Raw genomic sequence first — 27,295 nt, 5'->3', positions numbered from 1 at the left:
GATATTAAGAGGAAGTACGAGGGAAGTCATGCAACTGTATGATCTGAATTTCTTTTTTAAACTATTTCCTCTATGAAAATATGTTACGAATGAAAGTTGTTCAGTATCGAGAGCAGCATACGATAAATATTTCTTTTTATCAAGACACGAAAGTTGCCTTGAGTTTTTTAAACGATATTAATAATTTTTCATTCTGTATTCTGTATCAAATGTTGTACGTTACGGTAAATGTGTTTTAATATTTATCACCATATATGGGTGACAAGACTTTTCACTGCAACAATTAATTCCTAAAATAATACCAAGAGAGATTTTATTGACACAAATTTTATTCCTTCGTTAATTTCTGCAACTAAAGAGAATGTCTTGTAAATAAAAGTAGCATTTTAAATAGCCGTGACACGCAATAGTCAGTAGCAGAACTATATTCTTTTTCGTAAGAATTGTTCACTCTTTAATCCCTATGACTCTTACTTTACGTTATAGCATTATTTACCTTGATTAATTGTTGTCAATAAGGTTGCATGCAAAAAATAACACCATTTTTTTTCTTGTATGTAAGGTATACTATATTTTATGTTACTTTTTATGTCCTATATAAACGTTTATAAATTTAGAGATCGATATCATTTTATAACGTCGTAGAATCAGGCTACACCGTCTTTCTGGACGAGATTGAACAATATTTATACGACAGGTTTTCAAAACATTTTTAACGAACACATTACGTGGCCGATTGAAAAAATATATTTCATCGAAAAAACAATATGATAGATAATAGTCACAAGGGTGAAAATATATTTAAAAGTTTCAAACTTATCTTTAGTATAAGTATATATGTTGCTTACTGAACAAGCATAGTTTGAATAAGTATAGTTTATTTGATTCGAACGTTTGGACCCTTAATTTAAGCCCTCTTCGGTATATAAATATTATTTTAAAATTTATTTTGTTATGTTAACGTACATATGTTTCAAGACTAAGCTTTCCAAATTTTATACGTTTTATCTCTTTGGCTAATTTATATTAATTTAATATGTATTAACAATTAACTGTCGTATACTGAACTGGACTTGAATTAAAAGTCGAAACGTTTAGATTAATATAAACTATGCTTGCTCAGACTATATCTGCTATACTATATGTTTCAAATTTATCTTTTTTGGACCATTAGCTGACACGAACTAGACTTCACAGAATGGTATGAAAATTTTTCGATTTACTTATTTGCACGTCTAGTGTAGTATTCTTTTCTTACATTTACATCGGTAGAAATTCATAAAATTATCTAAGAACTACATTTAAGGTCGTTCAACCATCAACCTCAATCATGGCTATCGAAAGTATCGTCTCCATCACCTTTTACATTTCAACAACAGTCACTTTATGCTCATCGTATTACTATTTTAATAATTCTCGCTAAAATGATTGAAAATTAGATTTCAAATAAAACAATTTTTTATAAATCGTAAAGAAATGGTACGATACAATGTAAACTAAAAATACAATTATTTGTTGTTCCTGTAACAAATATGTATACTGCAGACACAGTAAACAATTATATGTATACCAGAATTGTAGAAAATCCTATTTTTAAAGGTTCTGTATTCTCAAAAAAGTTACAAAACAGTTTATTTTTAACACGTTTTAAAACTTTTAATAGAATATTTTATTTTAAAACCCTTGATAAAAAAAATTTTTATTTTTTTATTTTTATATTTAACGGGTAAAGGAATATCTCCCACCCTTGACAGCCTATGTAACAGGAAAAGGATTGGTATTGCAAGGGTTAATGAAGGAAGTCCAGGTCGACACCCAGACAGAGAACTTCCCGTTCACCCTCGGGATTCGCTAGCGCGGGGCTTGCAGACTCGCGCAAAGCCCAATATTACAACGCAAACGTAGAAACTAGTCTCTGGTTTCTTGGGGTCGTCGTACCTCACAGATCGATCTTCCGAGCGAGAACCGAGCTTTGTCAGCCGGGCTCTGGCATAAAAGCGGTCTCCTCTGGCACGAAATGTTGGTCGTTTCGTTCATAACACGGTTATCTCGGCGTTTCGACCGGTTCGCGATCTTCCGTCATCGCGTGACGACTGAAAAGCGCGAGAAATGCGATAGAAATGTCGAGAGAGACATCCAGCGGACGTCTGAAACCACATTTTTATGTGCTTCGTTCTAGAAATGGGAGACCATCGCGGAAATTACCCTTGCCATTTGGGAAAGTCTCGGAATTCGCTTGAAAATTCTTAAGAGTATATTCTACCGTATTATTTATTCTACTTTAAAACCTTTGAGAAAGTCGAGTTTTCCTTACGCTTTTTCCAAGAATATAATTTGCAAAATACATCTAAACTTTTAGTTTCTTTCATATTTTTTTAGTCCTACGAGAAAACTTTAGTCGTCTTTTTTTTAACGATATTATATGATAGACATCATTCCCAAAGCGTTTCGCGAACGATGGTCGATTTTCCTAGTTCGACAATAAAATTGAAAACGAGTTTTCCAATGTACTACAACCTACGCGCGAAAGAATCGATGACGTCAAACGCGAAGGACAACGTGAAACGTAAAACTGCAACGCCAATTCCGCGGATGCAAATTCCCCTGGCCTAATTCTCGCGATTTTCTCTGACCTCATTCCAGTGGCGTATGTAGGCCACCGTTCCATTTAAACGAAACGCCGTGTTATAATACTGATAGTAGCAATAGGTGGCGTTTATTTCAACGACAGCCACTCGAGATGCTTCGATGCATCTTGATTCTTATTTTCCTCCTTCGCAAATATCGAATGAAACTGAATGTAAATTCTGGCCGATCTAATTGACATTTATTCCTGGATATTGTTAAATGGAACGGGTCGACAGGACATTTTACACGCGAGTAACGAATAAAAACTTTTAATCCCTTTATAAATTCCCTTTACTTCTCATTCATAAATTCATTCGTTGATTATAATTTATCGAGTTTTTAGCAAAATACAAACGAATGTAATATTTGTAATCGTTGAAAATAATTATAAATATTTGTCAGAAAAATAGTACGAAAAATTTAAAAATTTTGAAATCTATTTTATCTAAAAATTATAAATATGTATCCAATATGTTGGAAGCTTATGTTCACTGAACTTTCAATTTATATCTCATTGTTAGCATTTATTAATTTTTTTATATGGAAGTCAAATATAATTGTCAAAATGTCAAATCGTTTTTATAGTTTAATTCAGAGCCATCTAATTGCACGAAAGTGCAGACTAATGTATTTTTCTGTGATTTTGTAATAATTTGAGATTACATTCTTACAACCTACCTTTATCGTTCGGTCCAAAAATTCGTCATTCAAGCGAGAAAATGCCGCCATTCGTTTCGCTAGAAATTTACGTCACACGCGAACGTTTCCGCACAATTCTTATCATATTCTCTGACGACATAAACATCGCGTTTACGACGCGTGCGCGAGTACGCGAGCCGCCTATCTGATTCGATGCTGTTTACAACTCCCAGGCGTACGAAACAAAAAATATATTATAAAACATGCACAAGCGCCCGGGGGTCCCGGAAGAGGTCGATGTATCGTGCAACGACCTCAGGAAAATCAAAGAGTGGCAGGTTTGTTGCTCGGTAAAAACACGCGACAGTTTGCGACCTATTTTACGTATTCTCGGAAGCTCGTTATCGTTACATTATAAATATCGAAACTAGTTCCCGTCAGAGTCACGTAGTGTTCGTACTTCTTGAAGCCTGAAGTACTGTTTTACTCTCTAGTATTCTATTGGGAAAAGAAATAAATAAGAAGCGGTTGGAAAATATTAGAATATTACCACCGATGATAAATATAATTCTTAATAATACGGTATAGATATAGTCGTGTCAACCACATTGTATCTAAACATTTTCAGAAAGGACTACAGAAAAGTACAGAATCTGGTTTAGCTAGTTCACAAACAATTTACACAGAAACAAGTAGAAATGGTACGCATCGAACAGACAGGCCCACAAATAATTCCAAATCGATTTTCTCAAAAAACGAAGGCTCGTGGAAAAAAATGTTATTTCACATTATCGATTTACTTTTACACGATGAACGTGCAGGATTCCGTTTCTTAACGTGTACAGTTGTCGTTGGAATAATTACGAACGATAGTGTGCGTTCGGGGCGTTATAGTCTTGGACCACCTCCGCGTTACCTTTAAAAACATCGTCCTGCGTCGCCACGATTGCCCTAAGGGGTTGTATGGGGGTGGGGGGGAGTATCGGTTACAGGGTGTCGCGTGTTCTGGTTTCGAAACGATTAGCCTTCGATTAACCCCCGACGCGGAACCCGATCTCGGGGGTGCGATTGGTATCGTCCATCGACACACTTACGCGGATCGAGCACGAAAGAACGGAGAAAGATGGAAGATGGGGGGTTTAAAGTTTAAACGAAGCCCCTCTTAAGACAAGATCCTATTAACGATCGCGTAAATCCTATCTCGCGGCGTTTCTTCTTACACGGGGGCCGAATAACCCTGTCGTGAAAACAACAACTAGTCGTACCCTGTCCGAGTTAATGGACACCGACGCCCTGCCAAAACGATTCATCGTCGATGATGGACCGCGATCTTGCATCGATGAAAAATCTGTAACTTCGAATAAAAAGACTTTCAGTTCAGATCGAAATATTTTAATGAAATTCGTGGAAAATTAATCATCGATCTCACATTTCACGCGAGAGTGGGTGATGTTGATTTTGTTGGAAGTGAGAATGAACGGTTTGAAAGCTCACAATATTTTTGTTGTACTATGTTATACACTATTGATGTTTCTGTGTTTTTTACTGCGCTGTTCTACGCTAATCACCGAATGAATTGTTATATATTTTTATTCTTGGATGATTTATGTTCTTGGAACTGTGCTCCTATTGATTATATTATAAATATATATAACAAATTTGTTCATATCTACAAGCATGAAATCACACGTTTCTATTTACAACATATTTATCCAGTAGAATTTTAAATGTCACACCAATTTTTTGTTGTTTGAATCACTTTTTAATTACTATGTGTTTGACTTCCAGGTATGTATTTTAGTTTATGACACGTGTACCTTTGTATCAGAGTACGGTGATCTTAAACGGGAACATTTCTTTTCATTGATACATTAATTTCAAACGTGTCACTTGTTTCAATAAATAAATATCTGTTCCTAAATTTTGGTTCACGAAGATTATACAGATACGTTATTCACGTTTCATGTTTAAATCAGTCCAAACATTTTTTAAAAATAATTCTTTATAAGCAAGCAGTAAAACATTCAAAATCGATAAAGTAAATGTAACGAAAATTTGTTGCATATAAATTTCGAACGCAGGAATTTTGTTTTATTTCAGAGTCTTCCAAAAAGATTGGAGACCGCTGGTTTACACAATTCCACGGTATTCGTAATAACTCGCAGCGGCTTAATAATCAAACAAAATTCACGAAAAGAGGCGTGCACGTATGAGCGCCGAGCAACGTGATCGCACGTGTCCTAAATTAAAACGTTCCTCGCTAGAGAAATCTTGTTACGAAGTTACCTGTGCAAACAACCTAAACGCGAAGAACAATGAACAGAGGGTAATAAAATGTTAATTCTGTTTTCCACGTGTAACACGCTCGGCTTTAATAACAAACTTGTCGCAACTTGCGCGCACAAAGGTCTAAACCTACTTTCTCTCAACTGGTCTACTTGATCGAACAGCGAAAACATTAGAAAGTTTACCATGGGCATTCACTTCTATATAAATATAATAATAAATATAGGGTGTTACAAAAAGGATCCAGGACGCGAATTAATTGTCAATTTTTAGATAACTGTTCTAACTTTTTTCCTGCACTTGTTACAAACAAAAAATATTGATACATTTCTATGTTTTAAAAATAAATAAATAATAGATCTGATTAGTGTTTTATGATATTTTCGGAAACTTATACAGGTCCTTCGAAAGGTTAACTTTTTAACTGCACTGTGGTGCCCGTTCGAGTCATGAATTTTTCTTTTTAACACTTTGTGCGCCTCTTCCGAGTCTCTGTGGTGTTCGCGGTTGATAGGAAACGAAGGACGACCGTGCAATTTTTCATGATAACGCGATTGCGATCCCGATGGGGTGAGTTAAAGCCGAGGAGCTGAAAGGATCGCAACGATATCGCATAAATCGATGGATTATACCCGCGGCGTCAATTGGCCCAGTGCGAGGGAAGTAGGCTACCAGTGAACAGGGGAATTCGGCCATGGTTTCTCATAGGGTGATTTCGTTATGGGGGTAACTGACGTCACTGGCTGGTGGGGGTTGGCTCTTCCACGTCCCCAGGCGCTATCGAACGCCTCCACTTCCGGTGGAATGCCGTCCCCACCGAATATCCTGATCTTTACTCCGTGGAGCCATGTTGCCTCGTTAAGGCATCTTCTCGTCACCTACGAGCACGCTCTTCGTCGAACATTTAACAAAGCGAGGAAACTTATTACTAAAGAAATTTCTAACTCTATTAATTTCGACGAATTTGTTATCGTAATTCTTTATGACTCAGTGTTTCCATATCTCTCCCTCCCTTTCCGATAGATAATATTTTACAAAGGAATTCGAGTAGTATTTTTACATCCGTGTTCTTTATTTTCCGACTCTCCTATCTCGGTTTTCTTATTCTACGATTCTACGTACAAAAGTGTCTGGGTAGTATCTTTGCAACCCATTCTTTATTTTCCAACGTTTCCAATCGCGTTCTTGCCACTGCCTATTCAAATAAGCATCCAGGCTCGTTTTGTCGGTTTCGAATGCAGGAACCATGACTACGATTTCTCGAAGAAATTAAGCAAAACGCCGTCGACTGTGAACAAGATGGAAATCTCACAATAGGAAACATTCGTGGAAAAGGTGTCGTACTGTTTTACGTAAGTCGTGCCTCAAAATATTCCGCTCGTAATCATCCGGTCTGCTGACATATATCATCGCTTTTTCGTCGGTCTTCCTTTTGTCCAACTAACGTAGCATTTATGTGTGCGCTTGTGAGCCCTCGCAGCGTCGTCATTAACGACGCCTAACGAGCTGGATCCAAGAATTCTGTAACGATATACCCGAAAGCATAGTTGTGTACGAAATTCTAGCCGAATCAAACAGACACCGTGTACAGGGGATTTACGAATTACGTAATACTGAAAGAAGACGAACGTCAAAGGAGTGAATAGAAAAATAAAAAGTATTGTCCCTCGATATCTTAAAAGCTAAAGCTTGTACAAAAAATTGCTGCAGAGAAAAGTTATTTCTTTCTTTTACGTGGAATAAGAAATATACCCTTCTAAAAGGTTTGCCAAGAAACGAGTGATAGAAAAATTGAGTACAATAATTTTTGGGATCAGGAATTAGGAAAAAATTAGGCAATATATTTTGCATTTCATTATAGGAAGATGGAAAAGAATTCATTGTGTAATCCACTGATTTATCGTGATAGTTTATTAAAAAAAAAAAACTTTGAAGGGTCCACTATCGATGTAGTGCAAAGTTGAGTTAACTTAGGCGAATCGAAGACATCTCGAACGTTTAAAAAAGGATAAAAGGTACAGTGAGGTCGAAGAGGAGATAAAAAGCAACGAAACAGGAAAGGTATATATATTGGAGGGAACGCTAAAGAAAAGGAGGAAAATGTGGGGGGGGAAAGAGCTTTCCCGAGTCACGAATCCGGATGGAACATGCACTGTGATCGAACTTCCGTAGAAATATTGACTTTGCCATCCTCGAAAGGTTTCGTATGCTGTTACGTGGAATATGGTGTGGGCGCGCTTCGAAAAGCTCTTTTCCAAGCACCAAATCGTCTTTCGCTCGATAATCAGACGATTTTCTCAATTTCAGCCGCACCCTTGTTCCTTGCAATCTTGTTTTGCTTCTCGCCATTCTTTCGAGTAAACAGAGGGAATTTATACCGAGTGCATCGTACTGTCTAATACAACCGAGTTCTGGGAGGCGTGAAGATCATTATTTAAATTCGAAAATGTAACATTGCTATTTCTCCTTCGAATCTGTAGATCGTTTGTCGTTTTGTTATTTTCTTTTTTTGGTCGTTTTGCATTAAGACGTGGACCTTTTCTTAACACCCTGTATAACGAGAAAGATACTTTGGGGAAAATTGGTTTAAACAAAATAGGATATTTAGTGCAATAGATTAGAAACGTGTCGTTATTTGAAAGAATCGAAGAGTGTTGAAGTTTTCAGCGACAAATTTCTGGTAATCTCTGCCAATTTTTTCTGAGATTAAGACAAATAATAATGAAACGGTAAGTGTTGTGTCTCAATCAGTTTCTATTTGCCTTTTCGAATCTATTCTTAGACTTTTGATAGCTTGCTTGCTTGAAAAATGCCACGAGTTTTTTTATCGCAATGCACAGACGGACGAAACGGTGTACAAGACAATTGGACAAAACGGGATATCCTAAAAGGCTGTCAAATACTAAGATATTTGCAATGTCTGTAATTAAAAATAAGAAATCCTAAGAAATAAGAAGACCTTTTTTATATTCGTTATTTTAATATAAATTACATTGTTTATCATACTAGCTTATACAGGTTTCTTTTAAAAATAAAAATCAAGCCTTTCTATCTTCATTTTACATGGATTGATATCGATTTTTACAAAATATTAGAAATAAAAATTGAACAAAAGCAACTATTATAAAGTACACCTCATATTTATATTTTTACATATAAAAAGGAAGCCTAATCTATACATCTAATTCAGGACAAGCCTTCAAGTCCTAGGTGTCCCGTTTTGGTCAAATTTCACCCAGTTCATTGCCATCATTTTGATCTTTCATTATTGAGAATGAAAATCGTGCATTTAAGGGCATTAATCGATGAAATTTTTTTACTAACGTCTTCAGCTGGTATTAATATTTTTCTGTGCAAATTCTGATGTCTGTACAAATTATAGAATAATTAATAATATCGAAAATAAGGTCTGGACTCACATTCCTTTAACAATATCCCTCAACAATAAACTATATAATTATTGAATACCAGAAGTGCAACCAAGAGAGAAGTAAATATAATATCAAGTACAATATTATTGAAAGTATATATACTTGTTTTGCTTTTTTTGGTCCAACGATATATAAAATACTATGTGAAAAATATAGTTAACATTATGGTGAACGATATTTAACAACACAATGTTTTTATGTATTATTTCTTATTTTATAGTCGCTGATGCCTATTGATACGGCTCTAAACACTATTTAAAAAGAATATATCATCGACATTATTTACTTGTCGATATAGAAAGACTATTTATGGTACTACAAAAAGATAAAACTTTCAGACCAGTCGTTTACTTGGAATAAATTTTAACCCTGCTGTTCTCCTCGGATTTACACGACTCGAAATAAAATTTAAACTTTGACAGTTAATATTTGTTCTTTTATTTCACTTCTGAAACAACTCGTCTTCCTAACGTAAAGAAAGCACGTCGAAGGCGTAGCAACGAGCAAAACAGCGGGGTTAAAAGAAGCGTTTCGTGATCGGAACAATCGGTATTTTCGTCGTAATTTATTTGCCAATTTATGTGTTTTCGCAGGGGGCACGATTCATCGATTCGAAAGACTCGAAACAGCAGAAATAAGCGGTCATTTTGACGGACGTATTTAGGTTTCGCGCAACGCTACGAGCTTTTCCCTCGTGCTAGCTTTCTATCGATCCGCTTATCAGTTCATGCTTGAAGTAGTCTCATACGGCTCGAGTGTTCAATTATTCCCGCGAAAGTGTATTTTTAAGGGTAACGAGGCCCACAGGCGCCGACGATTCGTTCCCCGGGTAAATTCCAGGAATCAAACGACCGTCGATGTAACGACACCTCGAAAGAAAGAAGCTTTCTCACGTTCCTATCGACATTCGCACTCTGCCCGCGTCTTTTTTGTTCTTCTGCTAACGTAAATCTTGTTCGTTTCTTGCAGAAACAAAGCATGATGGTGAGACAATTGGAAGAGGAGCTCAGAATGAGGATGCGAGGGCCGAGCGTCGAGATACAACAGCAAATGGAAGTTTTGTACAACGAGAACGAGCATCTGACGCGAGAGATCGCCATACTTCGTGACACGATAAAGGTAAGCGGCTTGTTTCAACGTTCCCGGCGTAGATCTCACATCTTGCACATCAAGGCAATCATTCATCACGATTATCTGCCTGTTATTTTCATTACGGTGTAATACGCGCGTATTTGTTGGTCTTTACAAACTATTTACGGTGTCCCACACACTATTTATTTTTTAAACTAGATAGATGTGTTGTATAGAAGTTTGTACAGCGTCACCCATGAACTGTCAATTTTCTCGGATCGCAATTTAATTAATATGCTCGTGTTTTCGCGAAATCTTCCCTTCGATGTGGAAAGATTGATCGCGACGCACGATCCACGGAGAATAATGGATTTTCGCGAATAATGGAGCATCGTTGGCTTTCGTTCCGATTGGAATTCGCTGGAAGAATGGCGTTCAACGGCGGGATCATTATAATCGCGAATAACGGAGATAAAACGTGCGAAACGACGGTAAAGGCAAAATATCCGGGGTCGAGCCATAAATTCGAAAACCTCCGAGACTTTCTCCTCTCGTTGCGTAATCTCGTTCGGAAGATTCCCAATTGTCCTTTCGGTTTCTGATCTATGAAAATACGAAAGTATTTTAATCCAGAAAAATTTCAAAAACATCTTTTACGGGGGAAAAAAACACGTTTTAAGACTGTCTAATCAGTCATAAATAAGATTTTTTCTCGTTTCAAAAACTGATTTAAATAAATTCATTTAAATTTTGCTGTCTATAAAATAGACAATTAATTCATATAAATAACCAAGAAATAATCATTTTAAATTTTATTTTCGCGATTTTCAAGAATTATAAAATGTTTAGCCTAAAACGTTACTATTGCAAAGATATAAAAGAAGCATGAAAGAAGTAATAATATAAAAAATTTGAGAAATAATAATTTCGTAACGTTCGCAAAGTTACAATAAAGATGTATCGTTATTATTATTAATAGAAGTAAACGTTTATGTTGTCCATATTTGTTCCCACGCGGAAAATATTGAAGCACCCTCCAGCCTCGTAAATCTCTGGCTCAGGGATGCTCAGTTTTTCCTTTGAGCAAAAATGCAGAATTAAAAGTGGATCCCCGTGACGTGTGTTTTGATCTGTGAAAGTCGTCGCGCCAACAGGAGAAATCGTTTTCAGTTTGATTTCAACAGCGGAGGAGTTCTTGAACTTCCAATTGCTTTTGTCGCGATTATAGCATACTACTTCTGCAATTAGTGCTGGAATTAACAGGTTGCACCCACGAGGGTATTATTCTCAATCAACCGTCCGTCGAAACATTCTTTAATGGATTATGCACGGAGTGATTCAGAGTCTCTGTCCCTATTTCATCTGGCGGTCCCTTCAAAGAATGCTTTGATGCACGGTTGTCCGACGTATAGTATGATTTAGCCTTTAAACGGGCTTTGAGGTGTTCACTGTATCTCTTTCACCGATAACACACGCGCTTGGAATAGATATCAACGATCAATGCACACGTTACACGTTTACGAGCAAATACTATCTCGTAAAATGGGATTAAATATCAAATTACCTATTGTTTTATTAAAAATCGACATTTATTTTCTACATCTTGTATCGAAAAATACTTTACCAAACAGGAAAGATTCATTTCGTTTTTTACATTACATATAACAAAAGAAAATTTAGATCGATCAATTTCGAAATGAGGATTATTGGAATAATTTTGAAAAAATTACTTTCAGTGACACAAAATTTCTGGTGAAATTAAATCGAAGTTATAAGACGCAAGGAATTAGAATTCGGTATTTGGGCTCTACTTGAGGCCTCATTTTCGAGGGAGAGATACTATTTAAAGCCTTTACTTTATTATGTTTGACACTACTCGAACTGTCTGCTTTGGACACTCGATACTACTTGAAGCGTCTGCTTTGTACATTCGATGCTACTGAGGGACTCAGCTTTCGACATATGTATAACTCTACCCGAGATCTCTGTATTTATATGCCCATTTAGCACTGCTCGAGGTCTGATCCTTGACAGGGTGATTCTACTTGCGTGCTCTGCTTTTTTACATTCGACACTAATTGAGGCTTCTGTTTTGCGCATTTGACACTGCTTCGAATCTCAGCTTTTGGCATGTGATACACTTTCGCTATTTCCTACTTTCCCCGGAAAAATTCGCAGCGCCATTGTTCACTTTATGCGTTAGTCAAACGATGCCCGAGTAGAAAAAGGGAATAGATGAAGTGCAGTATGTTTGGAATACCAGTTTGGTTAAGATAAATACAATATTACTACGGAGGATGGGAACAAATAGAGAAACTTTTATATTTTAAATTATAAATAATAATGAAAGATGAAGAGTATCTGAAATTAAAAGAAAAATAAGTTGATCATAAAATTATTTTTTCTTACGAAAATATTGGTCCTAAGTCTTGCAATTTATTTTGCAGTATACATAGGTGTAATTTTCGAAATCATATCCAACAGATTCACAGTGTATCCACATTTTACACACGAAACGCTGCATCCACTTTTTATCCTCTTTTGCCTTGACTTTGGAGTATGTTAAATTTCATGTTACATTTTGTGTTTTCAAAATGATTAAAATTGACACGAAACCACGTGTAAATTAAACAATTTACTTTCAAATTTGTATGTAACTTAACCATGATTGTAACAATGGAATATTTGCTGAAATTTGCAAATTGACGTTTTTTTGCTTTATAGATTGAGTTGAGAATGTGAAAATGATTATCATTTGCTATGTTAAAAATTACATAACGTTAGTAGTTTTTTAAATTGCCCAGAAAATTCCAAATATGCTGCACTTCTTTTATACTATCCAACAACTCTGTACAATATAATCTATCATTCAACAGATGAACCTTCTTCTACAGTTCTTTTCATAATAAACCTGCCTGTCACACAGAACACTTCACAACTACTAAATAACGTGAGTAAAGAAGAACATGGATCGTATTCCTACGTAGATAGAATCTTTAAACTGTACACAACTGTAATAAAACGATACATTGAATACACAACAATTCCTTTATATATTTCTTTTAATAAAACATTAAAATATAATTTTATCCATAGTTGCAAAATGGAGCCACATCATTTTTCAAAATGGAACACTACAATTAAAAAAATACTAACGTACTTACGCCCTGAACTTAATAATTCAAGAGTTATACCACTTTAGAGTTTAGCAAATTGTTTTTGTATGGACTAAACGATAAATTTACTAAAATTTTATTTACAAGACGAGTCGTGTGTTACGATATCGAAAAGAAGAAATTGGAAGGTGGATAATTAACAAGGCGAGCGTATAAGCTCGAGGACGATCGGGGGATTCGGTTTGATCAACGTTTTGACAGAGAACAAGCGATGTAGCGGGCGATTCGCTATACTAATCCTCCGGGTGCGGTTTGACGGGCGCTCGAACGCCTTGCAGAAGTCTCGAAACCGAAATAGACAAGAGGTTTAGGTCTTGTTCGAGGTAAACGACCGATTGTCTGCCAACGGTTCGCGATGCTTCCGGAAATCTTGGCAACGGGTATCAGCTACCCGCAATAACTCCGTTAAGTCTGCCACCAGTGGCGCCCAAAGCGATCCCCGCACTTCTGGATAACGCTGGATCAATAAACGACGACGGAACAGCCGCCGTCTTGTTCGCGGGCGAAATTAGATCGCGAACAACGCGATGGTTTGACGATTTTCTATTTTTTTTTCGACACATCCGGTCAAACATTCCAGACTCCATCGAAACACCGTATAAAATAAAAAGGAGACCTCGGTTAGCAGATTTTTATTAAACGTTTCGACTCTGTATTACAATCAGTCCTCCGCGACTGAGAAGATTGCGCTGTAACTAGAAGGAAATTCAGCTAAATCATTTCCAACTCGATTTTAAAAAAACCTCTGCTTCGAATTTCTCTACGTCTTCTATGAGAAACGTAAATAATTTTCTTTTAATTCTTTGAGGTTGTTTCTTCGTGTTGTAGAACTTTAACAACGATTGTCTGTAGGAATAGATTGATTTATCGAATATTTCTATTTTCCATGGTCCAATTTGTAGGAGTCTTCTGTGAAATTAGAAATAATGGCTTCTTCTTTTCTCGAAAAATTATTCAGAAAAACAATTAAGAGGTTGTAAACGTAATATATTCATAGTTTTCCAAAACTGTATTACAACGGAATCATGTGTTCGGAATATTTAAGCCCGTGGTGCATGAATATGCATTATCTCTAGAGTACACAAATATTTTTATTTTATCTGGACCATAATTTTGCATTCAAAATGGCGGCCTTATCTCGTACGACGGCGTAGATGATTTCTGTCCTCCATAAATTTTCATAAATAGAGATATTATCTGCTGGTGTAGGACAAGGCGATTCGAAAATATCTCTTCTAAATTTTATCAAGATCCAATAAAACCTGCATGTATCATAGTCTGAAACTTTTTGCGACATATGATTTCGAATAAAACGCAATTGAAATTTTCAGGATCTATTGTTTCGCTGAAAGTGTTGGAAATTTGTATTGTACCATCGTTCGGCTACTTCTAGCCTAATAATAGTCTTCTTCCTTATCAGAGGAAAGTTTAAGTTGGTCAAGTTCTCCTGTCGTTTGGATACTATAGTCTGTTTGGTAAAATACTACTTTACACTCGGACAATCGCGATGGAAATAGCCTCCTTGGCGATATCTCGAAAAAGATCAGCAGCATTGATACCAAATTATTGTACCCATTACGTTAAAAATGAAAATTCTACATCCTTATCCGTCACAAGAATTCTAGTAATAATTTAATAATTTTTTAAAGAACCAATATGGTGGCTACGACGTTTGAAAGTTCTCATCGGAAATATCTGCTTTTTCTAAGATTATGCGGCTGTAAAAATAACTGCAATGGATTCCATTCTCGATGAAAATTTTATTCCGATCGTTCACGTGGTATGGTCTGCGCCGATTTGCCCGTTAAAATAAAGTCATTTACCCGAGCAACGGGGAAACCAGCTGCAAAAGGGACTGATCGAACGTAGGTCGGCTAATCTTATCATGCTCGTCTATCGATCGCGGCGGTCGTTCCAAAAATACGACACGAACACGGGCGCAGAAAGTTCAAGAACCCCCATTTAAATCCGCCGTTCGATGGCCGGAGGATCGAAAATTTCGCCGAACAAGTCGACGATGACGTCCAACGAACGAGTCGTAGCGCGGACAGGTCAAACGTGCAACGCACTGGGAGCAACTGGTCGCCTTTGGCCACTCGCCAAATTATGCAGTCGCTTTCTGGCCACGTTCCCCGCGGCCTTTATTATCAAATCCGGCGATCGTGGCCGGGTCCATCGGCGAACGAACGTTTTCTCGGGTGACGAACCGCCGCACACCGGGCCAAACCGCGAACCTAGCTGGGAAACAAATCGAAACTCGGGACGTTCTTATCGTTGCAACCAAGAAACTTCAATTTTACTACACATCCTACCAAAATTACTATACATCGTGAACAAGAGGAAAAATTAGCAGTATTTAGCTGTTCGCGTTGATATCAATTTATGCTTGTTCACGTGGACGTCGATAAATACAGGGTTTTCCAATTCGATTGCCGTAGCCCTCGTATTTGTTAATTCATTTGTTCGGGTCACGTTACTTTTCGTCATGTCAAATCTTCTAGTTTGGAAACAAAAATTTGAATGCAAGTCTTACAGACTAAGGCCTCGATCATACCAATTTTCAGTCGACTATACCAATTGTAATTCGATCAGCTTAATTTATTGCATTACTAGTGGACCCTTCGACAAGTCTTTTGTCTACTCGAGGGCTTCAGAATAATTGTACTAAATTTTTAATCATCTCCTTTCAATCTTTCAACAGATACAACAAATACCTTTTCATCTCTTGAGAATGGTCAGATAAATAAAGTCAATTTTTATTTATTTCTCATGCTCTTAACCAGATAAAACGTACGATATGTGGGATTTACTAATAAAATCAATTATATCGTATCAAAAAATAATCTAAAAGTCAGTGTGTGTACATTGCAATGCACAGGAGATGTTTTTTCGACAAAATTGGTCGAACGAAAATTCTTTATCGATCGTCCGTGGAAGAATTTCGTTGGTTCTGCCGTGTGAAATGCGTTGGTGGAAAATTGAGAGCGCACTGCAAAGGTTAGGGTTAGGGAAGAATGGTGCAACGAAGGAGGTTCGCGTGGAAAGACGAGGGTATTGGCGAGGGACCGAGACCGACTGCGCTTTTCCGGTGGCGGTGTCAGTTAGAAAAGGAAAAGGGGTGGTCGGCGGGTGTCTAATTCCGTACTAATTGCGTTCCCGTCGTCAAAGGGACAGTCTAAATTCGTTACACGGGCGTCAAGCACCGGCGCTATCTTCCGGCTACGTAACACGAATCGAGCATTTCCCAGTGAAACAATTCGCAACTTCATTTCCTTCGTTCCCTCTCGCGTGCCGTCGTAGCCAGAATCGAGAGGACAATTGTCCGTCTTTGAGCGTCTTTACGAATCCCATCGAAAGAGAAATTATTATTCCAAAGGCGTCGTTAATTAATAAAGACTCAATAACTACTGTTAGTGATCGTAGTTCAACGTTTCGGCGTCCATTGATCGGTTTTATGTACAGTATTACAATTTGCTGTTTTTTAAATTTCTCATTATAATTTGTGTTTGTAGTTTTACAGAGTACCGTTGTTTATTTTCCATAAAAATGATAAATGGATCTTAGGGAGGGTTCAGCCTTTAAATTAATCCCAGGAAAATTATTGTACGAACCCTTTTCACGAAGTTGTAATAAAACTCGTTTGAAACGAGTGTTTTAATACTTACGAGCAGCAGTGTGCTTTTGGGCTCTTTCCAAGCGAAAGTTAGCTGACATTTTCCAGACGTAACCGGCTCCTTAAGAAAGTATACAAAACAGAAACGTGCTGTCGACCATCAAAAACATGGCATTGTTCCCATCAGCGTAAACTTAGCCACGTGCCCTGAGGGCAAGCCTTAACAGGGAGAATTGCCAAAATTGTACTCTTTAAAATCTCTTATTCGATGTTTTCTATTTGGTAGTAATTTGTACACAAATCATTATTGAAAATTTTAGTTATCAAGCATATAAATCTTTTTATAACACAGTGAAAAAGGAAACCACCCTTAAATCGTAACTATTATAAAACTGACAAGAAGAAGAATTATTTCATCGATAGACAAAAATACGAAACATGGATACTTTAGAATTTTAATTTACAATCTTTTATATTTCCAATAACATTATCCTGCATGCTGTTAATTATTATTCAAACAGATAAAACTGCTTCTAAAGTTGTCTCTGTCTTTGTTAATTCTTTTGGTAAATAAAGACGACGGAGAAAAACGTGAAAGTAAAACTGTGCTTTTCGATTATGAACGGGCGATAATTAATACTTGTTTATCTTCCATCGAGAGGAATTATTTGAAACGTGTCTTCTTTCTTGTTGCAGGAGCTGGAGTTGAGAATAGAAACGCAGAAACAAACCCTGCAAGCTCGCGATGAAAGCATCAAGAAGCTCCTCGAGATGCTCCAAAACAAGGGAATGGGTGAGGCATTCCTTTAAAATTTTTCTTCCCTACACAAACGCTGTCATTTTATTAACGAACGCGTTGTTTGTACGACAATTACGTTTAACGGTGTTTCTGAGAAAGCAGATCTGAAGCGAAAGAGAAAAAGATTAAAATTAAAATAATTTCGAACGTTGGTGAAACCAAAGCCAATTTAACTTGAGCCTTTAATCTGACCTATGTATATTCAGATCTTAATTTTCACAGCACAATCATGGACAGATTTTTCGATCGATTCGATAACCAAAAAAATAATAAGCAATTCGTTCGAAAAAAGAATTCTTTACATGAACAGCAATTGATCACGTTTTTCATAGTTTTGCTTTTGTAACAGCACCAAGATCATCGCAATCGTGAAACGCAAATTGTCGAAGAAAAATTTTTAACCCGTTCGTTTGAATTTAATTGATATTCATTTCAGTTCGCGTTTAGTCACTCATTGAAATATCTCATCTTTCTCCATCGAACTACGCTTCATTCTACGAATACCTATTAGCAATCCTATATACTATACGTAGTACAATAGCAACAGGAAATCTTTTATTTCATTAGCAGCGTTGTTCGACAATGTTTCGATCGATCCCAGAAATCGTGATTAGTTCAGCACGCAGCATCTTGGCCATTTTATCTAACAAAACTTGTTTTATAGCAGCGCACATTCTCTTGACATCGCCATTACTTCGACGACGATTACTGTAACGCAATATTATCATCATTGACTACATCCTACGGTCTACAATTCCTAGAAAAAATGATAATCTCCTGTTAAACGAATCAATACCCATGAATGGAAAACACGATTTTAAAAGACGTCGTTAAGAAAAATAGAAAAACATTAAAACTCATTATCTGACGTATAGGATTAAAAAGAAAGTCTTTAAAGAAATTCATTCAATTTATTACTGTTATTGTAAAATTATTAAATTTATTAAATATTAAATACAGTCGGATAATTTAAATTTAAATTTCTGCAGAGACTTTCTTTTCCAAATTGTATTAGAGTGTCACAGAAAATATTGCGAATTTTAGTTGCTTTTGCTCATAGTCACATACACCAATACATTTCTCGTTTCGTTTATTTAGTTTCGTGTATATAGTCTAGACTTTTCTCCATCCAATTATCACCTTTTCCGAGCAACGTTGAATCAAACGTGGTCGTGTGTTGCAGTTTGCATGCAGAAATTATTTTTTTATTAAAGTTATTACGTAGTAAATTGGAAAAACAACACTCTGGGTCGAAGTGTACGACCGTATTATGGCGTTTCGTCTTACATCTGTGTCATCACAGATCTGCGATTTCTAATTTTTCGAGGCATATTTCACAATCTTTTTAAAAATACATTAAATAACTAGTTAAAATACGTAACATTTTCTGAGACACGCCGATCCCATAAACTATCAACGAAGAAAAAGAAAATCGCTGAACGTGGAAAGAGAAAAGCGTGAACTCGCGAAGGATTATTATCAAACGGGTTGTTCGAGTGATCCGTGATTGCGAATGAATTTTTCAACTCTTTTTGGGTTAACTGTCTTCTCCGCGTGAGCGTTTTTTCAGCTTGTCAACGACGAAGCTCACCACCGTGGGCCTCGAAGGCAAATTAAGCTCTCCGGGTTGAATCCCAGTCGCCCCGACAAAACGGACGCTCCTGACACTCTGATCGTCTCTGCCCGGTTTAATTTGCATAAACGCGGGCGCACTTTGTGCGCTTGACGTCACGGCGTCCACAAAGTGGCGCTACAGTTGTGTTTTTTCGAGCGACGGGAAACATTAATTGGCAACATCGTCGAGAACATAACGTGTAAACAATATAATACCTTTGAGACTTTGGAAGCATTGTTATACAGCAGGGCAACAAAGTACAGAATTGTCCTTCTTACTAAAATATATTTTAGAAACATTCAACAACTAGGTATCAAAAGGTATCATTTTTAAAGAATAGTGATAAAAAATTAAAGTGAATGGTTATCGAAAACACGACAGTTGTACAATTTTCATTCTGAAAGTTTAATCAGTTCCAGAGTCGCGATTGTACTTACATAATGAACATTCTGGACCGTTTATTTTAATTTTTAAATTGAATCATTCCTCGTGTAAACAAGTTGTCAGTAATTGACGTGACTGAATCTATCGGTGATTAATATACGTGGAAACGTTTTAATAGCGTGGTTTCGCGCGCGTGTACGGTCAAGGTGGTGAGTTTCGTATCAATTTAAGCTCGTTGCGTTCATCTCAGCCGCAGTTCCCCGTTTCCACGAGATTGCACGCCGCGGAATACGAACTATTTCTCGAAGTAATAATCATAAAGAGGGCGCATAGAGAACGACGAAAAGCGGAACACGGGGTCGCTGGCGAATTTTCGCGATACGCCGGAAATTTCCGAGCGTAATATCGCGCGGCGGTGTACTTGCCTCGAAAATTTCCTAACGGAATGTAAATTGTCTAACAAATGGGAACAGCCGCGGGAAGCGTTCCACGACGATAAAAAAAAAGCCGGAACGGTGTAAAAAAGACTGGAACGGAAGAGGCGCAAATAACATTGCGAGGTCCCTCTCGTTACGACACATTTCTAACTTCATCGAGCAAAAACGTCATCATTCTCCCCTCTCACACGAAATCGAATGGAACCGTGCGAGAAATAACATTGATATTGAATCGTAAAACGCAGACAGAGACCGTACGAAACTCTGGACATCGAGCAGAACCCCCAAGAGCTTCTCGTTGCTTTCTGCTGTTCCAGGAAAAGAGGAGGAAAGGATCATGTTCCAGCAGATGCAGTCGATGGCTCAGAAGCAGGTCCTTAAGCTATTTCTACCCATGTCGGCATATTCATAAACATATATATTATTATTACTATTATTATTCTCTTTCTTTCTCTCTCTTACTTTCTTTCTCTCTAACTTTCTCTCTCTCTCTCTCTCTAACTTTCTTTCTCTCTCTTTCTATCTCTCTCTCTATATATACATATATGTATATGTATATCTGTATATGCATATACATATATGTATATCACTATCACTTGATCGACGATTATGTCACGCTCATCAACGTATATATGTACATACCATATTATCGTTCGTCTGCGAGAGAACGGTACGCGCATCTGTCTTGAGAGCGAGCGCGCCCGCACCACGGAGCGTGCGCGCTTAACGCGCGACAAAGATGAGCGTACACAACGAAAGCGCGCGCATAGCATATACAGGATCAACATATTTTTGTCTCGATCGCTGTCCACCGTTGTTGCGTAGTAGTTATTGCTTGCAAAGTAGAGTGTTATTGCGCTGCCAGCGGCTTCAGTCTCTTGTCCCGCGTCATTTCACGCTTCAGCCCTCCCTTACGCGATCACGCCGTATATCACCCGCCATGCTGCGCGCCCGGGCAAAAGGGAACAAACGGTGTATCGTATCCCAGGGAAACAAGCCGCCAACTCTCGGAGGGCGGTTTACTTCCAACCGGGAACCTAACGCTATGCCTCGTCGCATGCGAAACATCCTTCGATCGTTCGTCGTCTTCCTCGAAATTACACTGTATCGGACGGAGGACGTAGTACTACGTGTTCTGCTTGGTAAATTGTTGCTTTTGGCTCAGCGCGCGCCAAGATATGGCTACGTAAAGTTGGTATCGTAAAGTTCAAATGTTCGGACGCGCAAGGATGCGCGAGAACGTAGTACTACGTGTGATCGACGTACTAGTACGTCACGTAGCGTTGTGAGTTGAATGCACCAACGTGGAGCTCCTGATACGCGTACACATGCAGACGTAGATATAGGCGATTAACGTACTAGTACGTCACATACCACTGTATTGAACGTACTACTAAGTCATATGGTATTATTCGAGCTTCGAAATATGCAAAAATACCTGATAACGTAGTACTACGCGATGAACATATCACCGCGTCACGTAGTACTACTCGAGTGCTCCAAAAGCCCTGCACGCAAAAGTATACGGAAGCAAGTTGAATCGACACCATGATGAACGTACTAATACGTCATGCAGTGCTACGTGGAAATTCGAAACGACCAGATATATCCTCATCTTACAGCTGTTCGATAGAAGTTTTGGAGGGGCGAATCTAAGGATCGAATACTGCTCTAGATTCACCACTCTAAACAGTACCGAAATTACGAAAATATTGTATGTTACAAAATGACTTGCCCGCTATTTGAAAACGTAGTACTACGTAATAGTCTTGACAATACATTACCATGCAACAGTGTATTACTACGTTGTGAATGTATCGCTACGCCACGTAGTAATACGCGAAAAGTGGGAATGCCTCGGACATACCAAGGTATGGACTACGTGAAACTGTGCTTGAAAACGTAGTACTACGCGACACGCGAACGCAGCAATAGAATCGCGAAGACGTCGAGCGCGAACGAGGCACGCGCTGGTCCCTGGCACGCGAACGCACGAATTTCGCACGAGCAAGCGTTTTTTGGGGCCAGTTTCTCCCCCGAGAGAGCGACAAAACACGGACACACGTACAAGGTACGGTATGCTGGAGAAGACTCGCACGAGCTACGATCAGATGCCTCGCGTCGCTGTTTTATGGTGAGCGCCGTTTACGTATCGCCGTGAACACTCTGCTTTCCTTTCGCGGCGCGGCAAGAAGCTTCACTACCGTGAACGTCGGCGAAACTCCTGGTTTCGTGTCCTCCTCCAGGAGGTACGGTCGCTCGAGACTATCAGCAACCCCCAAGCCACCCCCAAATCCCGGGTTTTTCTAAGGCCTGCGACGCCACGGGTTCTACGGAAAAAGTCACGTTCAAACACGAACAACACACGTTTAGGGGAATACAGACATACACATGCACACAGACACGGCCCTGTTTGTTATGGCGGGTGTCTGCTTGACAGTTTCACTCGCGAAATTAGATATCCAGAGTAAGACTGCCTCGAGAGCGTTCCTTCAAACTTTTGAAATAAAAACTCTTCCGTTTGTTTTTGTAAAAGCGATTTATTTAACGCGAAACGTAATTTCATTATGTAATTGGAATTTCAATTTTCATTCGACAAATGAAGGGTTTGGAGTTATTTACCTTTTACTGGTCGCTTGAAACTTCCGTGTAGATGAGAAGTTTGCTCTGCGTCGATTACGAGCAACGAAGTTAACTTCTGGCATGATGAACTTGCTCTTGCGGAGGAGCTCTTACTCCCGATAGCAATTCTCGAAGGTGGAATTCTCAAGTGGATACCTAGCATTAGGCACGCGTATCTCCGCGACCACCAGCACGCCTACGCACACCGTACTCCTGTCTGTTAAATCGCGCGGTCGCCAGCGTGCTCGTACGCGCGCGTATCCCTTTCTTTTCTGTCACGTGGAAAGCGTCCAAAAAACTTCGCGTCCAAGGTGTCGACGCGTTTGAAAACGTTTCAGGAAAGAGGGGAGGAGAGGTCTTCTTTTTCCATATTAATTATCAGTTATTGATAAACCTGGGATCTTTGCAAAGCGTTTCAGTAATCGTAGTAAAACCAATTGTCTGTGACAACATCTCAGCCTGGTGGTTGGAGGAACAATTATTTTAAACGTAGAAAACTATGAATATAGAGAGAGAACTAAAATATTTTTTCATCAAAATTTAATAACTGTTCAACCGTATAAATTTGTAGGTCATACGACAAATTTAATTTCACATAGTTGATTACTTTTTCAACGAAAAATCACTTGTCACCCTGTTGTGCTATGATTACTGGGATACTCTGCACAGTTGAAAGGAGAAATTTAATGAATCTCGTGTCATGATTCAGTGGTTACACGTTAGTCTGAAATTGTTTCGATCAGTTTGGAATAGTTTTCGGGATAACGTTACTAATTTTTTTAATGTCACCGCTTAGACTCTGATGCATTTTCATCGTGATGTTGGTAACATTTAGAACACGATGTTCCTTCTTATCGCGTTGAAAGTGCACGAAGAGCGCGAAACGAGCCGCAAGCAAACGAGTCACATTCATCTGAGCGGAATCTGTGGTAACGTTTAACGGCGCAAAACACTGTTCCGTCCACTGAAACAAATTACAGAAGGCTCCTCGCATTTTCTAGAATTACGAGAGGCAAAAATTTTTACATCATCGTTTGTTATTTTCAAGACAAATTCGGATCCAGTGGATTTTAAAATTATTAAGAAAAAAGATTCTAGTATACAATATTTTACATTGACATTTTGTGTTGAATGAAATATACTTCAAAATGTGTAGAAAAATTCTAAACAGTTTTGAAGATGACCACAAACGCTTGTAAACAATGAATGACTAGTTGTGACCACATCCAATATCATTTAATTTCTACATTCTTTCATCGATGTAACAAGTGTTGCTTAGAGGAATCCACTAAAAAGTAACGTAACGTAGCGTGAAAAGTACAATAGAAAGCTTCTCCCTCCGATATTATCGCATAATTGCGTGATGCAAATCGTTGCCAGAAATGGTCGTCTTAAACGCGAGCTTTTGGACGGTTTCCATCAGTGTCACAGCAGTGCTTATTCTTGTAGCATTATACTGTTGCTGCCCTCGCACACCACAGTCGCGTAGCAAACATTTGTATCGTTACTGTGGTTACTATTCCATGAGCACCGCCGCCACCATGTTCGCATACCTCACGTAATTCGTGCTAGAACAGTCGTAGTCATTCCCAAAGTCGTTCACGTTTGTATTATAGCTCTACCCCGTTTAGCCTGAGCACGGATGCGATGTCGCCCTGGAAAATCCTCTAACGCGTTTCCGGTGGTTTCTAGATGTCCTGACTAAAGCAGCTCTCGCCAGCGTACGAAAATCAAGCTCTCCTCTAACAGGGGAAACGCCATCAATTACATTTTCGTCGCTTAAACGCGCGTAAGATGGAATTAAACTTCACGATGCAAAATCGGCAGCTCTGACTGAACTCAACGACTGATTTATTCGATTTAAATAAAGTAGTTCGCCATGTCTTTGACTACTATTGTCATTAGATATAATTTGTATTAATTCTGTAACTTTCGTTAGAAAAGTATATTTTTCATATTAAAAGAAATAAATAAGTCTGAAGATTCAAAATTCTTTAAATGTACAAATAGAAATATATTAATATACAGGGTGTTCGGCCACTTCTGGGAAAAATTATAATGGGAGATTTTAGAGGCGAAAATAAGACGAAAATCAAGAATATCAATTTGTTGATTGAGGCTTCGTTAAAAAGTTATTAAAAAATTTCAAATCATTCTGATAAAATTATTTTTAGTTGCGGGGGTCAATTACAATTATTTTTGGTGAATAGACATACCCCCGAAATCCTACTCATTTTCCAGAAAAAAATTCGAGAAGGTGTGAAATTTTTTGACAAAATTAAAAAATTGCAAATCGTTCTAAAAAAATTATTTTCAGTTGCGGGGGTCAATTACAGTCATTTTTGGTGATTAGACATACCCCCGAAATCCTACTCACTTTTGAGAAAAAAATTCCTTACCGAAAATACAATGTCTGACCATACGTTGATATGTTTCCCTGAAATTTGTTGGCGAAAACAAATTTTTTCAAATCGTTCTAAAAAAATTATTTTCAGTTGCAGGGGTCAATTACTATAATTTTTGGTGAATAGACACACCCCCGAAATCTTACTCATTATCCAGAAAAAAATTCGAGAAGGTGTGAAATTTTTTGGCAAAATTAAAAAATTGCAAATCATTCTAAAAAAATTATTTTCAGTTGCAGGGGTCAATTACAATCAATTTTGGTGAATACACATACCCCCGAAATCCTACCTACTTTCGAGAAAAGAATTCTTTACCGAAAATATACTGTGTGGCCGGAAATGTTTCTATAATTTTTTAACGAAGCCTCAATCAACAAATTAGTATCCTTGATTATCGTCTTATTTTGGCCTCTAGAATCTACCATTTTTTTATCTTCCATAAATTTATTATTATTAGATGGAATTTTAAAATAACTAAAAAGAAAATTTTTTAAATTCTCCAAAATCGAATAGTGTTTCTAATTTTTTAATAATCATCGTTTTCTATCATTGTTTAATAAAAATATCACCGGAGATGAGCGCCAAATAGTTTGCAATCAAAAGTTCGTACATTCGTAGTAGAACATCCAGTTATGAGCGAACAGTAGAATAAACACGTAACGTATCAGCCTGAAAATTAGTAGAAACAAATATGTAGTTCGAATAATTCGTGCTTGTATGATTTAAATAATGCGGCGTATACATAATTATATTTAAACTCTATCAATCAAGTTTGTTGATTCTCTTCGGGAAGAAAATTAAAATTTTCAAATCTAAATGAAAAACAAATATATCAAGGAGACTTTACACACAAACTTAGAAATATTGTTTAATGCAATCTTGAAATTACATTTCGTTAACTTCCATATTATTTGTTTGCGTATCATTGATCGCTTTTTATAACAAAAGAATTTTATTCGTTCTTAATGAATACAAATTCAAATTGCCTGAGAATAATTGTAAATTTGCATACTTATTTATACGTTGGAAATGAATTCATTTTCGAGTATCGTTTTAATGGAATATTTCTGCAATGCAATGTCGCGTTCTGTATTAATAAATTCACTTCCAATGTAGAAATAAGTATGCCAATATACGTATAACAACTACTTTCAGGTAATTCAGATTTACGTCTATTAAAAACAAATGAAATTCTATTGGTATAAAACCTGACTCGTGCTTTGCTAGATTTTAAAATAAATGTATAATATTCGTTGGCAAGAGTTTGTTCATATAAAATTGAAATACACTAGTTAATTTTTACAATTTTAATTTAATTAACAACAAACTCGTGTGAAGTGTCTGCGTCGCGTTATTTAAATCAGTAGAAACGGTTAAAAAATCCTGTCGTTAGTCAGACCGCGGAATCAGTAGAAGATTCCATAAATGTTTCATCGCAAACAGACAAGTAGAATCTATTTGCAGCGCCCAAACTCCGCAACAACGATTCTTAATAAATGTCCATCATTCGTATCGTGAAAAGGGAATAAGTAGAATTGCCCGACAATGCACAGCCACGTGATCCAGTAAAGTAGTCCATTAGTATTCAGACCAGTCGGTAGAAACTCGTCTCAAGAATCGGCCACGCTCATCCAGCGAACACGACGGACCACAATAACGATAGCAACGAATTCAAACTACATAGGAGGGTATTTTCGGCTACTGTCGTACCCAGAGTACGAATCGTGGCGTTTATTAACCCAGGCAACTGGCGATCACGTGAACAAAAGGAGACGAGGCGACTCGAAGCTCCGCGATTACTCGAACGGAATAGAAAAATAATTCGGAGGGCCAATGGCGACGTCGCATCCGTCTCGACACACCGAACTCCCTGCATCTTCGTGTATGTGCCTGTGTCAGATCTAGGATTTAGGTGAAGTCTACGTGGCTTGAGCGGCATTTACAGATCAGGGGGCGGGGGGGGTCGCACAAAAGAGGACAGAGAATCATTCGTATAGTCGGGGGGAAGAAAGATCAGTCCTGGAAGGAATTGCCAATCGTATTGGGTCGGACGTTTCGATCGAATCTGCGACTGTGCAACAATTAAAGGAAGATCGTTACTGGAAATGCTCGCATTAGGTCGGTCATTTTAATCAGCTCTTATTGGGTCTGCGATCGTAGTTGAATAAAATGTAATCCGATCAACGATT

General features: G+C 37.8%; 1 protein-coding gene across 8 annotated transcripts in view; it reads left to right on the top strand.

Annotated features, from left to right (window-relative positions):
• Positions 1-27,295, top strand: part of LOC122396887 (trichohyalin) — a 99,455-nt gene that overhangs the window by 25,521 nt on the left and 46,639 nt on the right. For 2 of the 8 annotated variants that reach the window (XM_043395624.1, XM_043395623.1), the window contains exons 2-5: positions 1,175-1,201; positions 9,954-10,103; positions 17,541-17,637; positions 20,397-20,452. The exons of 1 other annotated variant lie outside the window; for it this stretch is intronic. In XM_043395624.1, the coding sequence (XP_043251559.1) occupies positions 1,175-1,201; positions 9,954-10,103; positions 17,541-17,637; positions 20,397-20,452 (330 nt within the window). Of the gene's footprint in view, positions 1-1,174; positions 1,202-9,953; positions 10,104-17,540; positions 17,638-20,324; positions 20,453-27,295 lie in introns of all 8 variants that reach the window. 5 more of the 8 variants (XM_043395621.1, XM_043395620.1, XM_043395626.1 and 2 more) reach the window with 3 other exon arrangements.

This window comes from Colletes gigas, unplaced genomic scaffold (genome assembly GCF_013123115.1).
Source record: "Colletes gigas isolate AHSC1104 unplaced genomic scaffold, ASM1312311v1 Colletes_gigas_Sc00008, whole genome shotgun sequence".
NCBI lineage: Eukaryota > Metazoa > Arthropoda > Insecta > Hymenoptera > Colletidae > Colletes > Colletes gigas.
Note: the sequence above shows the minus strand (reverse complement) of the source record. Positions and strands in the feature narration are given on the sequence as shown.